At 43.2% G+C, this 19357-nt stretch overlaps 2 protein-coding genes across 2 annotated transcripts; both read left to right on the top strand.

Moving 5' to 3' along the window:
• Nucleotides 1-1028: 1028 nt before the first annotated feature.
• LOC143263599 (uncharacterized) lies at nt 1029-1618 on the top strand. The gene is made up of 2 exons (XM_076528449.1): nt 1029-1466; nt 1565-1618. Exons 1-2 carry the CDS (start codon nt 1029-1031, stop codon nt 1616-1618), a joined length of 492 nt encoding a protein of 163 aa, XP_076384564.1.
• Nucleotides 1619-16559: 14941 nt separating this feature from the next.
• LOC143263600 (uncharacterized) lies at nt 16560-17149 on the top strand. The gene is made up of 2 exons (XM_076528450.1): nt 16560-16997; nt 17096-17149. Exons 1-2 carry the CDS (start codon nt 16560-16562, stop codon nt 17147-17149), a joined length of 492 nt encoding a protein of 163 aa, XP_076384565.1.
• The last annotated feature ends 2208 nt before the right edge of the window (nt 17150-19357 follow it).

Below are 19357 nucleotides of genomic sequence, written 5' to 3' on the forward strand. Positions count from 1 at the left end.
GTAGAAGGTTCAGCTTCAAATCCACGCGAAACCAATGATTTAGCTTCAGATACTTGCGATATAAGTGATATAGCTTCAAATGAAGACGAAACAAACGAGTTAGCTTCAAATCCATGCGAAACGCATGATTTAGCAGCAATCAATGCGATCTAGAATGCTTAGCTTCAAACCCACGCGAAACAAATGATTTAGGATCAGATACATTCGATTCGTGATATAGCTTCAAATGCAGGAGAAACAAACGAGTTAGCTCCAAATCCATGCGAAACAAACGATTTAGCTTCAAATCAATGCGAAGTAGAATGCTTAGTTTCAAATACATGCGAATCAAATGGTTTAGATTCAAATACTTGTGATATAAATGATTTAGCTTCAAATGCAGGCAAAACAAACGAGTTAGCTTCAAATCCATGCGATACACATGATTTAGTTTCAAATCACTACGAAGTAGAAGGCTTTGTAGCGGCACACGGCCGGCGACCGTAATAACCATAAAACTGTCCGCTTGCAGATGTCAAGGGGTCGACGGAGAGAAAACGTCCTTGACGTTTGCAAGAACCGGAAATTCCTTTGTTTCTTTATTTTTTATCACTGCCAGATGTACTGCATGCCTGGTCGCGGAGAAAGCCGCCGGCCGCGTACCGCTGCCTGGCCGAACGGCCAGCGCACCCCTACAGCGAGGGTTCATCGATGGCTGTCTCCCCGCTAAACTAAGCGGGGGCAAAAGAAGACAGCGAGTCCCCCAAAACAGGCGTGGCCTTTTTGGGGGACGTAATATAAATAAGAGACCCGAGTCGGTCCAGAGGACAGTTGATATTTTTCAGTTCAGTCTTTCTGAGCCCTCAATTGGTGACCCCGACGTGATCGCACGAATAACGGTGTGTAAGGTACTTTGATAAACAGATACAGTAAAGTTAGTAATGGCTACCCCTAACGAGGGTGCGTCGTACCCGCGAGGCGCGTCCGCGGAAGCATCTGTGTCGCGAGTGGCCGTTCGGATGCCCGAATTCTGTGCGTCGGACCCAGAAATGTGGTTTGGAATGGTCGAACGCAGCTTCGAGGCATCGGGTATTACGACCGAAGCCACAAAATTCGGGTATGTGTTAGGAGCATTGAATCCTGTGTACGCCGCGGAAGTCCGCGACATTATAATGAACCCGCCAAATACTGGACAGTACCAGAGGTTAAAAACGGAACTCATTCGAAGGCTCAGTTCGTCGCAAGAACAAAAAACGCGACGTTTGCTGGAATCGGAGGAAATTGGAGACAAGAAGCCGTCTCAATTTCTGCGACACTTGCGCGGACTGGCTGGCAACAACGTGTCAGATAGTGTTTTGCGTACGCTGTGGATGGGTAGGTTGCCTAATAGTATGCAGGTAATCTTAGCGACCCAGAAGGACGCGGAGATGGATAAGGTGGCTGACCTGGCAGATGCGATAGCCGAGACGATGGGCCCCCGAACTCAGGTAGCGGAGGCGTCGGCATCTACTGCAGCAGCCGCGGCACCGAGCAACGCGCCTCAAGACCTTGAGGCACTCATAAATTTAAAAATGGCGCAAATCAGCCTGTCGTTCCAGCAGGAGATTGCGGCGATCCGACACGAGTTGATTGGGAATGAACGTTCTTCGCGTTTCGATCGCCGGTATCGCCCCCGATCGCCTGCCCGTCGGGAGCCCCGTCAACGCTCCGTGTCGCAAAGACGCACGGAACAGAGGCAGGGTAAATGTTTTTACCATTGGCGTTGGGGAGCGAGTGCGAATCGATGTATTCCACCGTGCAATTGGAACTCGATGCAGGGAAACGAACCGGGCAGTCGTTGATGACGGCAGATGACTTGAGCCCGATGCCGCGCCGTCTATTTGTGACCGACAAGACGACTAGAACGCAATTCCTGGTCGATACAGGAGCCGACCTTTGCGTGTACCCACGATCCATGATTCGTGGCCCCGGGAAGAAATCGGATTATGTGTTGTTCGCGGCAAATGGGTCCGAAATTACAACGTTTGGTACAACCACGTTGACGTTGGACTTTGGGTTACGTCGCGAGTTTACGTGGAGGTTTGTGGTAGCCAGTGTATCTAAGCCAATTATCGGCGTAGACTTTTTGTACCATTATGGTTTACTGGTAGACATTCGGAATCGCCGGTTGATAGACAATATAACTTCGTTGTCAGTGCCCGGGCAACCGGTAGGTAGAAGTGCTAGCGACATTCCCAGCGTGAAAACGGTTTCGGGGGATTCCATATACTTGGAGCTGTTGCAGAAATTTCCCGAAATCACGAGACCAGAGGGAATCCCGACTGTCAGAAAAAAGCATACAACGGTACATTATATCCGGACATCGCCAGGTCAACCGGTTAGTTGCAGACCAAGGAGGTTGGCACCGGATCGACTCAGGGCAGCGAAGAAGGAGTTCGACGAAATGGTGAAGCTGGGGATTGCGAGGCCGTCCGAAAGCAGCTGGTCATCTCCTTTACATGTGGTGCCAAAGAAGGAATCAGGCGAGTGGAGACCGTGCGGAGATTACCGGGCACTCAACGACCGCACAGTTCCGGATAGGTACCCGGTAAAGCATATTGAAGACTTTGCGCAAAACTTATTCGGAAAAAAGGTATTTTCAACAATAGACTTAGTGCGTGCGTACAATCAGATTCCGGTTGCGCCCGAAGATGTGTTTAAGACGGCGGTTACGACGCCATTCGGGCTGTTCGAATTTCCGGGGATGCCGTTCGGGTTACGCAACGCGGCACAGACTTTTCAAAGATTTATCGATGAGGTGCTTCGAGGACTAGATTTCGTGTACGCGTATATAGACGATATCATCGTAGCGTCGGAATCCGAAGCGCAACACCTCGAACATTTGAACATTTTATTTAATAGGCTGAAGTCGTACGGTATAGTAGTTAACCCGGGCAAGTGCACGTTCGGAAAACCCGAGGTAGAATTTTTAGGTTATTCGGTATCACATAAGGGCACAAAACCTCTAGAATGTAAGGTGCGCGCGATCGTAGAATACCCCCAACCGGTTACAGCCAAACAGCTGAGGCAGTTTTTAGGTATGATGAACTTTTACAGACGATTCATACCTAGGGCTGCACAGGTGCAGGCAGCAATGAATAACTTGCTGTCAGGTAACGCGAAGGGTCGCACACCGATTCATTGGAATGCAGAGGCGGTAGTAGCGTTTGAGGAGTCAAAAAGAGCCTTGGCACAGGCCACCTTGCTGGCGCACCCGCAGATTGGCGCCCCCCTTGCGCTTACCTGCGATGCCTCAGACTTCGCGGTTGGCGCGGTTTTACAGCAGGACACCGGGAACGGTTGGGAACCGATAGGTTTTTTTTCAAAAAAACTCAGCGCGGCGGAGACGAATTACGGGGCCTACGATCGCGAGCTATTAGCTATATATTTAGCAATTAAGCAATTTCGGTATATGGTGGAAGGACGTGCGTTTGTTATATTCACCGATCACAAACCGATAACGTTTGCGTTTCGCCAAAAACCGGAAAAATGCTCGCCGAGGCAATTTCGGTACCTAGATTTTATAAGTCAATTTTCTACCGACATCCGTCACGTTGCCGGAAAAGACAATATTATTGCCGACGCGTTATCCAGGATCGAGGAAGTGGAAGAACTTCTCGATTACGAAGAATTGGCGAAGGCACAAGACACCGATAGCGAACTCTCGGCCTACGTGCGAGGCGAGTGTGCGAGTGCTCTAGTACTAAGAAAAATGCGAATTCCTGGGTCAAACAGTTTTGTATGGTGTGATGTGTCGACGAGCATTGCGAGGCCATTTGTCACGGGAACATTCCGCCGCGCGGCGTTCGATACGGTGCACAGACTTGCACATCCCGGAATTAAGGCGACGGCGAAATTAATGACGGAACGATATGTATGGCCGTCAATAAAAACGGACAGTAAGCGTTGGGCGCGAGCGTGCGTCGCTTGCCAGCGTTCAAAAGTGTCCAGGCATGTACATTCGCCGCTCGGAAAGTTTGCGCCGTCGGAAAGGTTCGAACATGTGCATATTGACATTGTAGTGTTGCCCATGTCGGAAGGTCATAGGTATTGTTTGACCTGCGTGGACCGGTATACCCGGTGGCCGGAGGCGTTCCCGATGATAAATCAGGAAGCACAAACGGTGGCACGAGCGTTCTACGAGGGATGGATTGCTCGATTTGGGACCCCTCTTAGAGTAACAACCGACCAAGGAAGACAATTTGAATCGTCCTTGTTCAAGCATTTGAACGAGTTAACAGGGACAACACATTTAAGGACAACAGCATACCACCCAGCGGCGAACGGCATGGTGGAGCGTTTCCATCGACAGTTGAAGGCTGCCATTCGTTGCCACCAAGACGTTCAATGGACGAGGGTCCTTCCTACCATATTGCTGGGTTTACGCGCAGCCTGGAAGGAGGACACCAAATCAACGGCAGCAGAACTTGTGTATGGGGAGACGTTGCGTCTACCTGGTGAGTTCCTAGCACCGCGTCAAATAGAAGGCGAGTATGACGTTTCCAATTTTGCCGAGGAACTACGTCAGCATTTCCGGGGGATCACCCCAGCCGCAGGTAGTCACCACAATGCGCAGCGGATTTTTGTATATAAAGACTTAACAGTGTGTGAAAAAGTGTTTATCCGGAATGATAAAGTACGAACTTTATTGGAGCCACCGTACGATGGACCATTCGAGGTCATATCCCGGGGCCCAAAAAACTTTGTGATAAATATTAAGGCTAAACCTGTTAATGTTAGTATTGATAGATTAAAGCCGGCGTACGTTGTTAATGATGCCGTTGATAATGAAGCGACTCAAACAATGCAGGTACCGCGGTCAGAACCGACAGTGTCTGCTCCGGAACAAGAGGTGCGAACTACACGTTCAGGAAGACGAGTGAGGTTTCCGGATAGATTGCAGATTGCAAAAATAAGATACTATTATGAATGAGTGAGAGAGTGGGATGTAGCGAGTATCGCATATACCGTCGTATGGCATGTCGCAGGGCAAGTTTTTGTTTTTGTTTTTGTTGTAGAAATAAGAATTGTATCGCGATTGGTCAATCACTGGCAAGGGGGTGATGTAGCGGCACACGGCCGGCGACCGTAATAACCATAAAACTGTCCGCTTGCAGATGTCAAGGGGTCGACGGAGAGAAAACGTCCTTGACGTTTGCAAGAACCGGAAATTCCTTTGTTTCTTTATTTTTTATCACTGCCAGATGTACTGCATGCCTGGTCGCGGAGAAAGCCGCCGGCCGCGTACCGCTGCCTGGCCGAACGGCCAGCGCACCCCTACAGCGAGGGTTCATCGATGGCTGTCTCCCCCGCTAAACTAAGCGGGGGCAAAAGAAGACAGCGAGTCCCCCAAAACAGGCGTGGCCTTTTTGGGGGACGTAATATAAATAAGAGACCCGAGTCGGTCCAGAGGACAGTTGATATTTTTCAGTTCAGTCTTTCTGAGCCCTCAGCTTATCTTCAAATCCATCCGAAACAAATGGTTTAGCTTGAAATACTCGTGATATACATGATTTAGCTTCAAATGCAGGCGAAATAAACGAGTTAGCATCAAATCCACGCGAATCACATGATTTAGCTTCAAATTAATGCGAAGTAGAAGGCTTAGCATCAAGTCCAAACGAATCAAATGGTTTAGCTTCAAATACATGTGATATACATGATTCAGATTCAACTGCAGGCAAAACAAACGAGTTAGCTTCAAATCCGTGCGAAACACATGATTTTGCTTCAATTTCATTCGAAACACATTGTTCAGCTTCAAATCCATGCGAAACAAATAGTTTAGCTTCAAATTCCTGTTTTATACATGATTTAGCTTCAACTGCATGCGAAACAAACGAGTTAGCTTCAAATCCATTCGAAACACATGATTTAGCCTCAAATTCATTCGTTACACATGGTTCACCTTATTATTCATGCGTATCAAATGGTTTAGCTTCAAATACTTGTGATATTCATGATTTAGCGTCAACTGCATGCGAAACAAACGTGTTATCTTCAAATTCAAGCGAAACGCATGATTCAGCTTCAAATCAATGCGAAGCAGTTGGCATTGTTTCAAATCCATGCGACACGAATAGTTTAGCGTCAAATACTTGTTTTATATATGATTTAGCTTTAACTACATGCGGAACAAACGAGTTATCTTCAAATCCAAGCGAATCACATGATGTAGCCTCAAATCAATGCGACGTAGAAGGCTTAGATTCAAATCCATGTGAAACGAATAGTTTAACTTCAAATACTTGTGAGATACATGATGCTGCACCTGAAACAAACGTGTAGGCTTCAAATTCGAGCGAAACACACGATATAGCTCCAAATCAATACGATGTAGAAGTTTTAGCTTCAAATCCATACGAATAAAATGATTTAGCTTCAAACACTTTGGATATAAGTGATATAGCTTCAAATACAGACGAAACAAACGAGTTAGCTTCAGATCCACGCGAAACACATGATTTAGCTGCAAATCAATGCGATGAAGAAGGTTTAGATACAAATCCATGCGGTACACATGATGTAGCATCAAATCAATGCGATGTAGAAGGTTTAGTTTCAAATCCATGCGACACAAATGATTTGGCTTCAAATCATTGCGATATAAATTATATAGTTTCAAATGCAGTCGAAACAAACGAGATAGCTTCAAATCCATGCAAAACACATGATTAAGCTTCAAATCCATGCTACGTAGAAGGTTCAGCTACAAATCCATGCGACACAAATGATTTAGATTCAGATGCTTGGGATATAAGTGATATAACTTCAAATGGAGACGAAACAAACGAGTTAGCATCAAATCCATGCGAAACACATGATTTAGCTGCAAATCAATGCGATGTAGAAGGTTTAGCTTCTAATCCATGCGAAACAAATGATTTAGCTTCAGATACTTGCGATATAAGTGATAAAGCATCAAATGCAGGTGAAACGAACGAGTTACCTGCAAATCCATGCGAAACACATGATTTAGAAGCAAATCAATGCGATATAGAATGTTTAGCTTCAAATCCATTCGAAACCAATGATTTAGCTTCAGATACTTGCGATATAAGTGATATAGCTTCAAATGCAGGGTAAACAATCGAGTTAGCTTCAATACCATGCAAAACACATGATTATGCGTCAAATCAATGCTGTGTGGCAAGTTTAGCTTCAAATGCATGCGACACAAATGATTTAGCTTCAGACACTTGCGATATAAGTGACATAGCTTCAAATGCAGACGAAACAAACGAGTTAGCATCAGATCCATGCGAAACACATGATTTAGCTGCAAATCAATGCGACGATGAAGGTTTAGCTTCAAATCCATGCGAAACAAATGATTTAGCTTCAGATACTAGCGACATATGTGATATTGCTTCAAGTGTAGACGAAACAAACGAGTTAGCTTCAAATCCATGCGGAACACATGATTGAACTGCAAATCAATGCGATGTCGAAGGTTTAGCTTCAAATCCATGCGAAACCAATGATTCAGCTTCAGATAATTGCGATATATGTGATATAGCTTCATCTGCTTGCGAAACAAACGAGTTAGCTTCAAATCCAAGCGAAACACATGATTTAGCTGCAAATCAATGCGATGTAGAAGGTTTTGCTTCAAATCTATGCGAAACTAATGATTTAGCATCAGATAATTGCGATATAAGTGATACAGCTTCAAATGCAAGGGAAACAAACGAGTTAGCTTCAAATCCAAGCGTAACACATGATTTTGCTGCAAATCAATGCGATTTAGAAGGTTTAGCGTCACGTCCATGCGAAACAAATGATTTAGGTTCAGATACTTGCGATATAAGTGATATAGCTTCAAATGTAGGGAACACAAAAGAATTAGCTTCAAAATCCATGCGATACACATGATTTAGCTACAAATCAATTCGAAGTAGAAGGATTAGCTTGAAATCCATACGAAACAGATGGTTTAGCTACAAATGCTTAGGATATAAGTTATTTGGATCCATCTGCATGCGCAACAAACGAGTTAGCTTCAAATCCGTGCGAAACAAATGATTTAGAAGCAAATCAAGGCGATGTAGAAGGTTTAGCTACAACTCCATGCGAAACACATGATTTAGCTTCAAATCAATGCGATGTAGAAGGTTTAGCATCATATCCATGCGAAACCAATGATTTAGCTTCAGATACTTGCGATATAAGTGATATAGCTTCAAATGCAGACGAAACAAACGAGATAGCTCAAAATCAATGCGACACAAACGATTTAGCTTCAGATGCTTGCGATATAAATTATATAGTTTCAAATGCAGACGAAACAAACGAGTTAGCTTCATATCCAAGCGAAACACATGATTTATCGTCAAATCAATGCGATGTAGAAGGTTTAGCTTCAAATCCATGCGAAACAAATGATTTAGCTTCAAACACTTGGGATATAAGTGATATGCCTTCAAGTGCAGACGAATCAAACGAGTTAGCTTCAAATCCTTGCGAAACACATGATTTAACACCAAATCAATGCGATGTCGAAGGTTTAGCTTCAAATCCATGCGAAACCAATGATTCAGCTTCAGATAATTGCGATATATGTGATATAGCTTCATCTGCTTGCGAAACAAACGAGTTAGCTTCAAATCCAAGCGAAACACATGATTTAGCTGCAAATCAATGCGATGTAGAAGGTTTTGCTTCAAATCTATGCGAAACTAATGATTTAGCATCAGATAATTGCGATATAAGTGATACAGCTTCAAATGCAAGGGAAACAAACGAGTTAGCTTCAAATCCAAGCGTAACACATGATTTTGCTGCAAATCAATGCGATTTAGAAGGTTTAGCGTCACGTCCATGCGAAACAAATGATTTAGGTTCAGATACTTGCGATATAAGTGATATAGCTTCAAATGTAGGGAACACAAAAGAATTAGCTTCAAAATCCATGCGATACACATGATTTAGCTACAAATCAATTCGAAGTAGAAGGATTAGCTTGAAATCCATACGAAACAGATGGTTTAGCTACAAATGCTTAGGATATAAGTTATTTGGATCCATCTGCATGCGCAACAAACGAGTTAGCTTCAAATCCGTGCGAAACAAATGATTTAGAAGCAAATCAAGGCGATGTAGAAGGTTTAGCTACAACTCCATGCGAAACACATGATTTAGCTTCAAATCAATGCGATGTAGAAGGTTTAGCATCATATCCATGCGAAACCAATGATTTAGCTTCAGATACTTGCGATATATGTGATATAGCTTCAACTGCATGCGAAACAAACGAGTTAGCTTCAAATCCGTGCAAAACACATGATTTAGCAGCAAATGAATGCGATGTAGAATGCTTAGCTTCAAACCCACGCGAAACAAATGATTTAGAGTCACATACTTTCGATTTGTGATATAGCTTTAAATGCAGGGGAAACAAACGAGTTAGCTTCAAATCCATGCGAAACACATGGTATAGCTGCAAATCAATGCGATTCAGAAGGTTTTGCTTCAAATCCATGCGAAACAAATGATTTAGCTTCAGATACTAGCGATATATGTGATATTGCTTCAAGTACAGGCGAAGCAATCGAGTTAGCTTCAAATCCATGCGGAAAACATGATTGAGCTTAAAATTCATGCGATTTAGAAGGTTTAGCTTCAAATCCATGCGAAACAAATGATTGAGCTGCAAACACTTGGGATATAAGAGATATAGCTTCAAATGCAGACGAAACAAACGAGTTAGCTTCAAATCCATGCGAAACACATGATTTAGCAGCATATCAATGCGATGTAGAATGCTTAGATTCAAACCCACGCGATGCAAATTATTTAGGGTCACGTACATTCGATTTGTGATATAGCATCAAATGCAGGAGAAACAGACCAGTTAACTTCAATTCCATACGTAACACATGATTTAGCTTAAAATTAATGCGAAACACATCTATTAGCTTCAAATTCGTGCGAAACACATGATTTAGCTGCAAATCAATGCGATGTAGAAGGTTTTGCTTCAAATCCACGCGACACAAATGATTTAGCATCAGATACTTGCGATATAAGTGACGTAGCTTCAAATGCAGACGAAACAAACGAGTTAGCTTCAAATCCATGCGAAAGACATGATTGAATTGCAAATCAATGCGATGTAGAAGGTTTGGCTTCCAATCCATGCGGAAAAAATGATTTTTCTTCAAATACTTGCGATACATGTGATATAGCTTCAAATGCAGGCGAACCAAGTAACCTTCAAATCCATGCGACACGAATGATTTTGCATCAGATACATGCGATACAAGTGATATAGCTTCAAATGCGGGCGAAACAAGTAACCTTCAAATCCATGCGACACAAATGATTTTGCACCAGATACATGCGATATAAGTGATATAGCTTCAAATGCAGGGGAAACAAACGAGATAGCAGCAAATCCATGCAAAACACATGATTGAGCTTCAAATCATTGCTATGTAGAAGGTTCAGCTTCAAATCCACGCGAAACCAATGATTTAGCTTCAGATACTTGCGATATAAGTGATATAGCTTCAAATGAAGACGAAACAAACGAGTTAGCTTCAAATCCATGCGAAACGCATGATTTAGCAGCAAATCAATGCGATCTGGAATGCTTAGCTTCAAACCCACGCGAAACAAATGATTTAGGATCAGATACATTCGATTCGTGATATAGCTTCAAATGCAGGAGAAACAAACGAGTTAGCTCCAAATCCATGCGAAACAAACGATTTAGCTTCAAATCAATGCGAAGTAGAATGCTTAGTTTCAAATACATGCGAATCAAATGGTTTAGATTCAAATACTTGTGATATAAATGATTTAGCTTCAAATGCAGGCAAAACAAACGAGTTAGCTTCAAATCCATGCGATACACATGATTTAGTTTCAAATCACTACGAAGTAGAAGGCTTATCTTCAAATCCATCCGAAACAAATGGTTTAGCTTGAAATACTCGTGATATACATGATTTAGCTTCAAATGCAGGCGAAATAAACGAGTTAGCATCAAATCCACGCGAATCACATGATTTAGCTTCAAATTAATGCGAAGTAGAAGGCTTAGCATCAAGTCCAAACGAATCAAATGGTTTAGCTTCAAATACATGTGATATACATGATTCAGATTCAACTGCAGGCAAAACAAACGAGTTAGCTTCAAATCCGTGCGAAACACATGATTTTGCTTCAATTTCATTCGAAACACATTGTTCAGCTTCAAATCCATGCGAAACAAATAGTTTAGCTTCAAATTCCTGTTTTATACATGATTTAGCTTCAACTGCATGCGAAACAAACGAGTTAGCTTCAAATCCATTCGAAACACATGATTTAGCCTCAAATTCATTCGTTACACATGGTTCACCTTATTATTCATGCGTATCAAATGGTTTAGCTTCAAATACTTGTGATATTCATGATTTAGCGTCAACTGCATGCGAAACAAACGTGTTATCTTCAAATTCAAGCGAAACGCATGATTCAGCTTCAAATCAATGCGAAGCAGTTGGCATTGTTTCAAATCCATGCGACACGAATAGTTTAGCGTCAAATACTTGTTTTATATATGATTTAGCTTTAACTACATGCGGAACAAACGAGTTATCTTCAAATCCAAGCGAATCACATGATGTAGCCTCAAATCAATGCGACGTAGAAGGCTTAGATTCAAATCCATGTGAAACGAATAGTTTAACTTCAAATACTTGTGAGATACATGATGCTGCACCTGAAACAAACGTGTAGGCTTCAAATTCGAGCGAAACACACGATATAGCTCCAAATCAATGCGATGTAGAAGTTTTAGCTTCAAATCCATACGAATAAAATGATTTAGCTTCAAACACTTTGGATATAAGTGATATAGCTTCAAATACAGACGAAACAAACGAGTTAGCTTCAGATCCACGCGAAACACATGATTTAGCTGCAAATCAATGCGATGAAGAAGGTTTAGATACAAATCCATGCGGTACACATGATGTAGCATCAAATCAATGCGATGTAGAAGGTTTAGTTTCAAATCCATGCGACACAAATGATTTGGCTTCAAATCATTGCGATATAAATTATATAGTTTCAAATGCAGTCGAAACAAACGAGATAGCTTCAAATCCATGCAAAACACATGATTAAGCTTCAAATCCATGCTACGTAGAAGGTTCAGCTACAAATCCATGCGACACAAATGATTTAGATTCAGATGCTTGGGATATAAGTGATATAACTTCAAATGGAGACGAAACAAACGAGTTAGCATCAAATCCATGCGAAACACATGATTTAGCTGCAAATCAATGCGATGTAGAAGGTTTAGCTTCTAATCCATGCGAAACAAATGATTTAGCTTCAGATACTTGCGATATAAGTGATAAAGCATCAAATGCAGGTGAAACGAACGAGTTACCTGCAAATCCATGCGAAACACATGATTTAGAAGCAAATCAATGCGATATAGAATGTTTAGCTTCAAATCCATTCGAAACCAATGATTTAGCTTCAGATACTTGCGATATAAGTGATATAGCTTCAAATGCAGGGTAAACAATCGAGTTAGCTTCAATACCATGCAAAACACATGATTATGCGTCAAATCAATGCTGTGTGGCAAGTTTAGCTTCAAATGCATGCGACACAAATGATTTAGCTTCAGACACTTGCGATATAAGTGACATAGCTTCAAATGCAGACGAAACAAACGAGTTAGCATCAGATCCATGCGAAACACATGATTTAGCTGCAAATCAATGCGACGATGAAGGTTTAGCTTCAAATCCATGCGAAACAAATGATTTAGCTTCAGATACTAGCGACATATGTGATATTGCTTCAAGTGTAGACGAAACAAACGAGTTAGCTTCAAATCCATGCGGAACACATGATTGAACTGCAAATCAATGCGATGTAGAAGGTTTAGCTTCAAATCCGTGCGAAAAAAATGATTTTTCTTCTAATACTTGCGATACAAGTGATATAACTTCAAATGCAGGCGAAACAAGTTAGCTTCAAATCCATGCGACGCAAATGATTTCGCATCAGATACATGCGATATAAGTGATATTGCTTCAAATGCAGGGGAAAGAAACGAGTTAGCAGCAAATCCATGCGAAACACAAGATTTAGCTTCAGATACTTGCGATATAAGTGATATAGTTTCAAATGCAGACGGAACAAACGAGCAAGGTTCAAGTACATGCGAAACACATGATATAGCTTGAAATCAATGCGATTTAGAAGGTTTAGCTTCAAATCCATGCGAATCAAGTGATTTAGCATCAGTTACTAGCGATGTAAGTGACATAGCTTCAAATGCAGGGGAAACAAACGAGTTAGCTTCATATCCATGCAAAACACATGATTTATCGTCAAATCAATGCGATGTAGAAGGTTTAGCTTCAAATCCATGCGAAACAAATGATTTAGCTTCAAACACTTGGGATATAAGTGATATGCCTTCAAGTGCAGACGAATCAAACGAGTTAGCTTCAAATCCTTGCGAAACACATGATTTAACACCAAATCAATGCGATGTCGAAGGTTTAGCTTCAAATCCATGCGAAACCAATGATTCAGCTTCAGATAATTGCGATATATGTGATATAGCTTCAGCTGCTTGCGAAACAAACGAGTTAGCTTCAAATCCAAGCGAAACACATGATTTAGCTGCAAATCAATGCGATGTAGAAGGTTTTGCTTCAAATCTATGCGAAACTAATGATTTAGCATCAAATAATTGCGATATAAGTGATACAGCTTCAAATGCAAGGGAAACAAACGAGTTAGCTTCAAATCCAAGCGTAACACATGATTTTGCTGCAAATCAATGCGATTTAGAAGGTTTAGCGTCACGTCCATGCGAAACAACTGATTTAGCTTCAAACACTCGGGATATAAGTGATATAGCTTCAAATGCAAGGGAAACAAACGAGTTAGCTTCAAATCCATGCAAAACACATGATTTAACAGCAAATCAATGCGATGTCGAAGGTTTTGCTTCAAATCCATGCGAAACCAATGACTTAGCTTCAGATACTTGCGATATATGTGATATAGCTTCAACTGCATGCGAAACAAACGAGTTAGCTTCAAATCCGTGCAAAACACATGATGTAGCAGCAAATGAATGCGGTGTAGAATGCTTAGCTTCAAACCCACGCGAAATAAAAGATTTAGGGTCACATACATTCGATTTGTGATATAGCTTCAAATGCAGGAGAAACAAATGATTGAGATTCAAACAGTTGGGATATAGGCTATATAGCTTCAAATGCTGCCGAAACAAACCAGTTAGCTCCAATTCAATACGTAACACATGATTTAGCTTAAAATTGATGCGAAACACATCTATTAGCTTCAAATTCGTGCGGAACACATGATTTAGGTTCAAATCAATGCGATGTAGAAGGTTTTGCTTCAAATCCATGCGAAACTAATGATTTAGCATCAGATAATTGCGATATAAGTGATATAGCTTCAAATGCAAGGGAAACAAACGAGTTAGCTTCAAATCAAAGCGAAACACATGATTTTGCTGCAAATCAATGCGATGTAGAAGATTTAGCGACAAATCCAGGCGAAACAAATGATTTAGCATCAGATACTTGCGATATAAATGATATAGCTTCAAATGCAGGGGAAACAAACGAGTAAGCTTCAGATCCATGCGAAACACATGATTTAGCTGCAAATCAATGCGACGTTGCAGGTTTAGCTTCAAATCCATGCGAAACAAATGATTTAGCTTCTGATACTAGCGATATAAGTGATATTGCTTCCAGTGCAGTCGAAACAAACGAGTTAGCTTCAAATCCACGCAGAACACATGATTTAACTTAAAACTCATGCGATACGCGTGGATTAGGTTCAAATCCATGCCAAACAAATACTTTAGATTCAGATACTTTTGATGTACGTTATTTAGATTCAACTGCATGCGCAACAAACGAGTTAGCTTCAAATCCACGCAGAACACATGATTTAGCTTAAAATTAATGCGAAACACATCTATTAGCTTCAAATTCGTGCGAAACACATGATTTAGCTGCAAATCAATGCGATGTAGAAGGTTTTGCTTCAAATCCACGCGACACAAATGATTTAGCATCAGATACTTGCGATATAAGTGACGTAGCTTCAAATGCAGACGAAACAAACGAGTTAGCTTCAAATCCATGCGAAAGACATGATTGAACTGCAAATCAATGCGATGTAGAAGGTTTGGCTTCAAATCCATGCGGAAAAAATGATTTTTCTTCAAATACTTGCGATACAAGTGATATAGCTTCAAATGCAGGCGAACCAAGTAACCTTCAAATCCATGCGACACAAATGATTTTGCATCAGATACATGCGATACAAGTGATATAGCTTCAAATGCAGGCGAAACAAGTAACCTTCAAATCCATGCGACACAAATGATTTTGCACCAGATACATGCGATATAAGTGATATAGCTTCAAATGCAGGGGAAACAAACGAGATAGCAGCAAATCCATGCAAAACACATGATTGAGCTTCAAATCATTGCTATGTAGAAGGTTCAGCTTCAAATCCACGCGAAACCAATGATTTAGCTTCAGATACTTGCGATATAAGTGATATAGCTTCAAATGAAGACGAAACAAACGAGTTAGCTTCAAATCCATGCGAAACGCATGATTTAGCAGCAAATCAATGCGATCTAGAATGCTTAGCTTCAAACCCACGCGAAACAAATGATTTAGGATCAGATACATTCGATTCGTGATATAGCTTCAAATGCAGGAGAAACAAACGAGTTAGCTCCAAATCCATGCGAAACAAACGATTTAGCTTCAAATCAATGCGAAGTAGAATGCTTAGTTTCAAATACATGCGAATCAAATGGTTTAGATTCAAATACTTGTGATATAAATGATTTAGCTTCAAATGCAGGCAAAACAAACGAGTTAGCTTCAAATCCATGCGATACACATGATTTAGTTTCAAATCACTACGAAGTAGAAGGCTTTGTAGCGGCACACGGCCGGCGACCGTAATAACCATAAAACTGTCCGCTTGCAGATGTCAAGGGGTCGACGGAGAGAAAACGTCCTTGACGTTTGCAAGAACCGGAAATTCCTTTGTTTCTTTATTTTTTATCACTGCCAGATGTACTGCATGCCTGGTCGCGGAGAAAGCCGCCGGCCGCGTACCGCTGCCTGGCCGAACGGCCAGCGCACCCCTACAGCGAGGGTTCATCGATGGCTGTCTCCCCCGCTAAACTAAGCGGGGGCAAAAGAAGACAGCGAGTCCCCCAAAACAGGCGTGGCCTTTTTGGGGGACGTAATATAAATAAGAGACCCGAGTCGGTCCAGAGGACAGTTGATATTTTTCAGTTCAGTCTTTCTGAGCCCTCAATTGGTGACCCCGACGTGATCGCACGAATAACGGTGTGTAAGGTACTTTGATAAACAGATACAGTAAAGTTAGTAATGGCTACCCCTAACGAGGGTGCGTCGTACCCGCGAGGCGCGTCCGCGGAAGCATCTGTGTCGCGAGTGGCCGTTCGGATGCCCGAATTCTGTGCGTCGGACCCAGAAATGTGGTTTGGAATGGTCGAACGCAGCTTCGAGGCATCGGGTATTACGACCGAAGCCACAAAATTCGGGTATGTGTTAGGAGCATTGAATCCTGTGTACGCCGCGGAAGTCCGCGACATTATAATGAACCCGCCAAATACTGGACAGTACCAGAGGTTAAAAACGGAACTCATTCGAAGGCTCAGTTCGTCGCAAGAACAAAAAACGCGACGTTTGCTGGAATCGGAGGAAATTGGAGACAAGAAGCCGTCTCAATTTCTGCGACACTTGCGCGGACTGGCTGGCAACAACGTGTCAGATAGTGTTTTGCGTACGCTGTGGATGGGTAGGTTGCCTAATAGTATGCAGGTAATCTTAGCGACCCAGAAGGACGCGGAGATGGATAAGGTGGCTGACCTGGCAGATGCGATAGCCGAGACGATGGGCCCCCGAACTCAGGTAGCGGAGGCGTCGGCATCTACTGCAGCAGCCGCGGCACCGAGCAACGCGCCTCAAGACCTTGAGGCACTCATAAATTTAAAAATGGCGCAAATCAGCCTGTCGTTCCAGCAGGAGATTGCGGCGATCCGACACGAGTTGATTGGGAATGAACGTTCTTCGCGTTTCGATCGCCGGTATCGCCCCCGATCGCCTGCCCGTCGGGAGCCCCGTCAACGCTCCGTGTCGCAAAGACGCACGGAACAGAGGCAGGGTAAATGTTTTTACCATTGGCGTTGGGGAGCGAGTGCGAATCGATGTATTCCACCGTGCAATTGGAACTCGATGCAGGGAAACGAACCGGGCAGTCGTTGATGACGGCAGATGACTTGAGCCCGATGCCGCGCCGTCTATTTGTGACCGACAAGACGACTAGAACGCAATTCCTGGTCGATACAGGAGCCGACCTTTGCGTGTACCCACGATCCATGATTCGTGGCCCCGGGAAGAAATCGGATTATGTGTTGTTCGCGGCAAATGGGTCCGAAATTACAACGTTTGGTACAACCACGTTGACGTTGGACTTTGGGTTACGTCGCGAGTTTACGTGGAGGTTTGTGGTAGCCAGTGTATCTAAGCCAATTATCGGCGTAGACTTTTTGTACCATTATGGTTTACTGGTAGACATTCGGAATCGCCGGTTGATAGACAATATAACTTCGTTGTCAGTGCCCGGGCAACCGGTAGGTAGAAGTGCTAGCGACATTCCCAGCGTGAAAACGGTTTCGGGGGATTCCATATACTTGGAGCTGTTGCAGAAATTTCCCGAAATCACGAGACCAGAGGGAATCCCGACTGTCAGAAAAAAGCATACAACGGTACATTATATCCGGACATCGCCAGGTCAACCGGTTAGTTGCAGACCAAGGAGGTTGGCACCGGATCGACTCAGGGCAGCGAAGAAGGAGTTCGACGAAATGGTGAAGCTGGGGATTGCGAGGCCGTCCGAAAGCAGCTGGTCATCTCCTTTACATGTGGTGCCAAAGAAGGAATCAGGCGAGTGGAGACCGTGCGGAGATTACCGGGCACTCAACGACCGCACAGTTCCGGATAGGTACCCGGTAAAGCATATTGAAGACTTTGCGCAAAACTTATTCGGAAAAAAGGTATTTTCAACAATAGACTTAGTGCGTGCGTACAATCAGATTCCGGTTGCGCCCGAAGATGTGTTTAAGACGGCGGTTACGACGCCATTCGGGCTGTTCGAATTTCCGGGGATGCCGTTCGGGTTACGCAACGCGGCACAGACTTTTCAAAGATTTATCGATGAGGTGCTTCGAGGACTAGATTTCGTGTACGCGTATATAGACGATATCATCGTAGCGTCGGAATCCGAAGCGCAACACCTCGAACATTTGAACATTTTATTTAATAGGCTGAAGTCGTACGGTATAGTAGTTAACCCGGGCAAGTGCACGTTCGGAAAACCCGAGGTAGAATTTTTAGGTTATTCGGTATCACATAAGGGCACAAAACCTCTAGAATGTAAGGTGCGCGCGATCGTAGAATACCCCCAACCGGTTACAGCCAAACAGCTGAGGCAGTTTTTAGGTATGATGAACTTTTACAGACGATTCATACCTAGGGCTGCACAGGTGCAGGCAGCAATGAATAACTTGCTGTCAGGTAACGCGAAGGGTCGCACACCGATTCATTGGAATGCAGAGGCGGTAGTAGCGTTTGAGGAGTCAAAAAGAGCCTTGGCACAGGCCACCTTGCTGGCGCACCCGCAGATTGGCGCCCCCCTTGCGCTTACCTGCGATGCCTCAGACTTCGCGGTTGGCGCGGTTTTACAGCAGGACACCGGGAACGGTTGGGAACCGATAGGTTTTTTTTCAAAAAAACTCAGCGCGGCGGAGACGAATTACGGGGCCTACGATCGCGAGCTATTAGCTATATATTTAGCAATTAAGCAATTTCGGTATATGGTGGAAGGACGTGCGTTTGTTATATTCACCGATCACAAACCGATAACGTTTGCGTTTCGCCAAAAACCGGAAAAATGCTCGCCGAGGCAATTTCGGTACCTAGATTTTATAAGTCAATTTTCTACCGACATCCGTCACGTTGCCGGAAAAGACAATATTATTGCCGACGCGTTATCCAGGATCGAGGAAGTGGAAGAACTTCTCGATTACGAAGAATTGGCGAAGGCACAAGACACCGATAGCGAACTCTCGGCCTACGTGCGAGGCGAGTGTGCGAGTGCTCTAGTACTAAGAAAAATGCGAATTCCTGGGTCAAACAGTTTTGTATGGTGTGATGTGTCGACGAGCATTGCGAGGCCATTTGTCACGGGAACATTCCGCCGCGCGGCGTTC

This window comes from Megalopta genalis, unplaced genomic scaffold (assembly GCF_051020955.1).
Source record: "Megalopta genalis isolate 19385.01 unplaced genomic scaffold, iyMegGena1_principal scaffold0851, whole genome shotgun sequence".
Lineage (NCBI taxonomy): Eukaryota > Metazoa > Arthropoda > Insecta > Hymenoptera > Halictidae > Megalopta > Megalopta genalis.

What these genes read in the sequence shown, in the direction of transcription:
- LOC143263599 (XM_076528449.1), top strand. Translation starts at nt 1,029, where the DNA reads ATGTGGTTTGGAATGGTCGAACGCAGCTTCGAGGCATCGGGTATTACG. An exon ending in CGATGGGCCCCCGAACTCAG is followed by an intron (nt 1,467 to 1,564) that starts GTAGCGGAGGCG and finishes GGCGCAAATCAG; the next exon opens with CCTGTCGTTCCAGCAGGAGA.
- LOC143263600 (XM_076528450.1), top strand. Translation starts at nt 16,560, where the DNA reads ATGTGGTTTGGAATGGTCGAACGCAGCTTCGAGGCATCGGGTATTACG. An exon ending in CGATGGGCCCCCGAACTCAG is followed by an intron (nt 16,998 to 17,095) that starts GTAGCGGAGGCG and finishes GGCGCAAATCAG; the next exon opens with CCTGTCGTTCCAGCAGGAGA.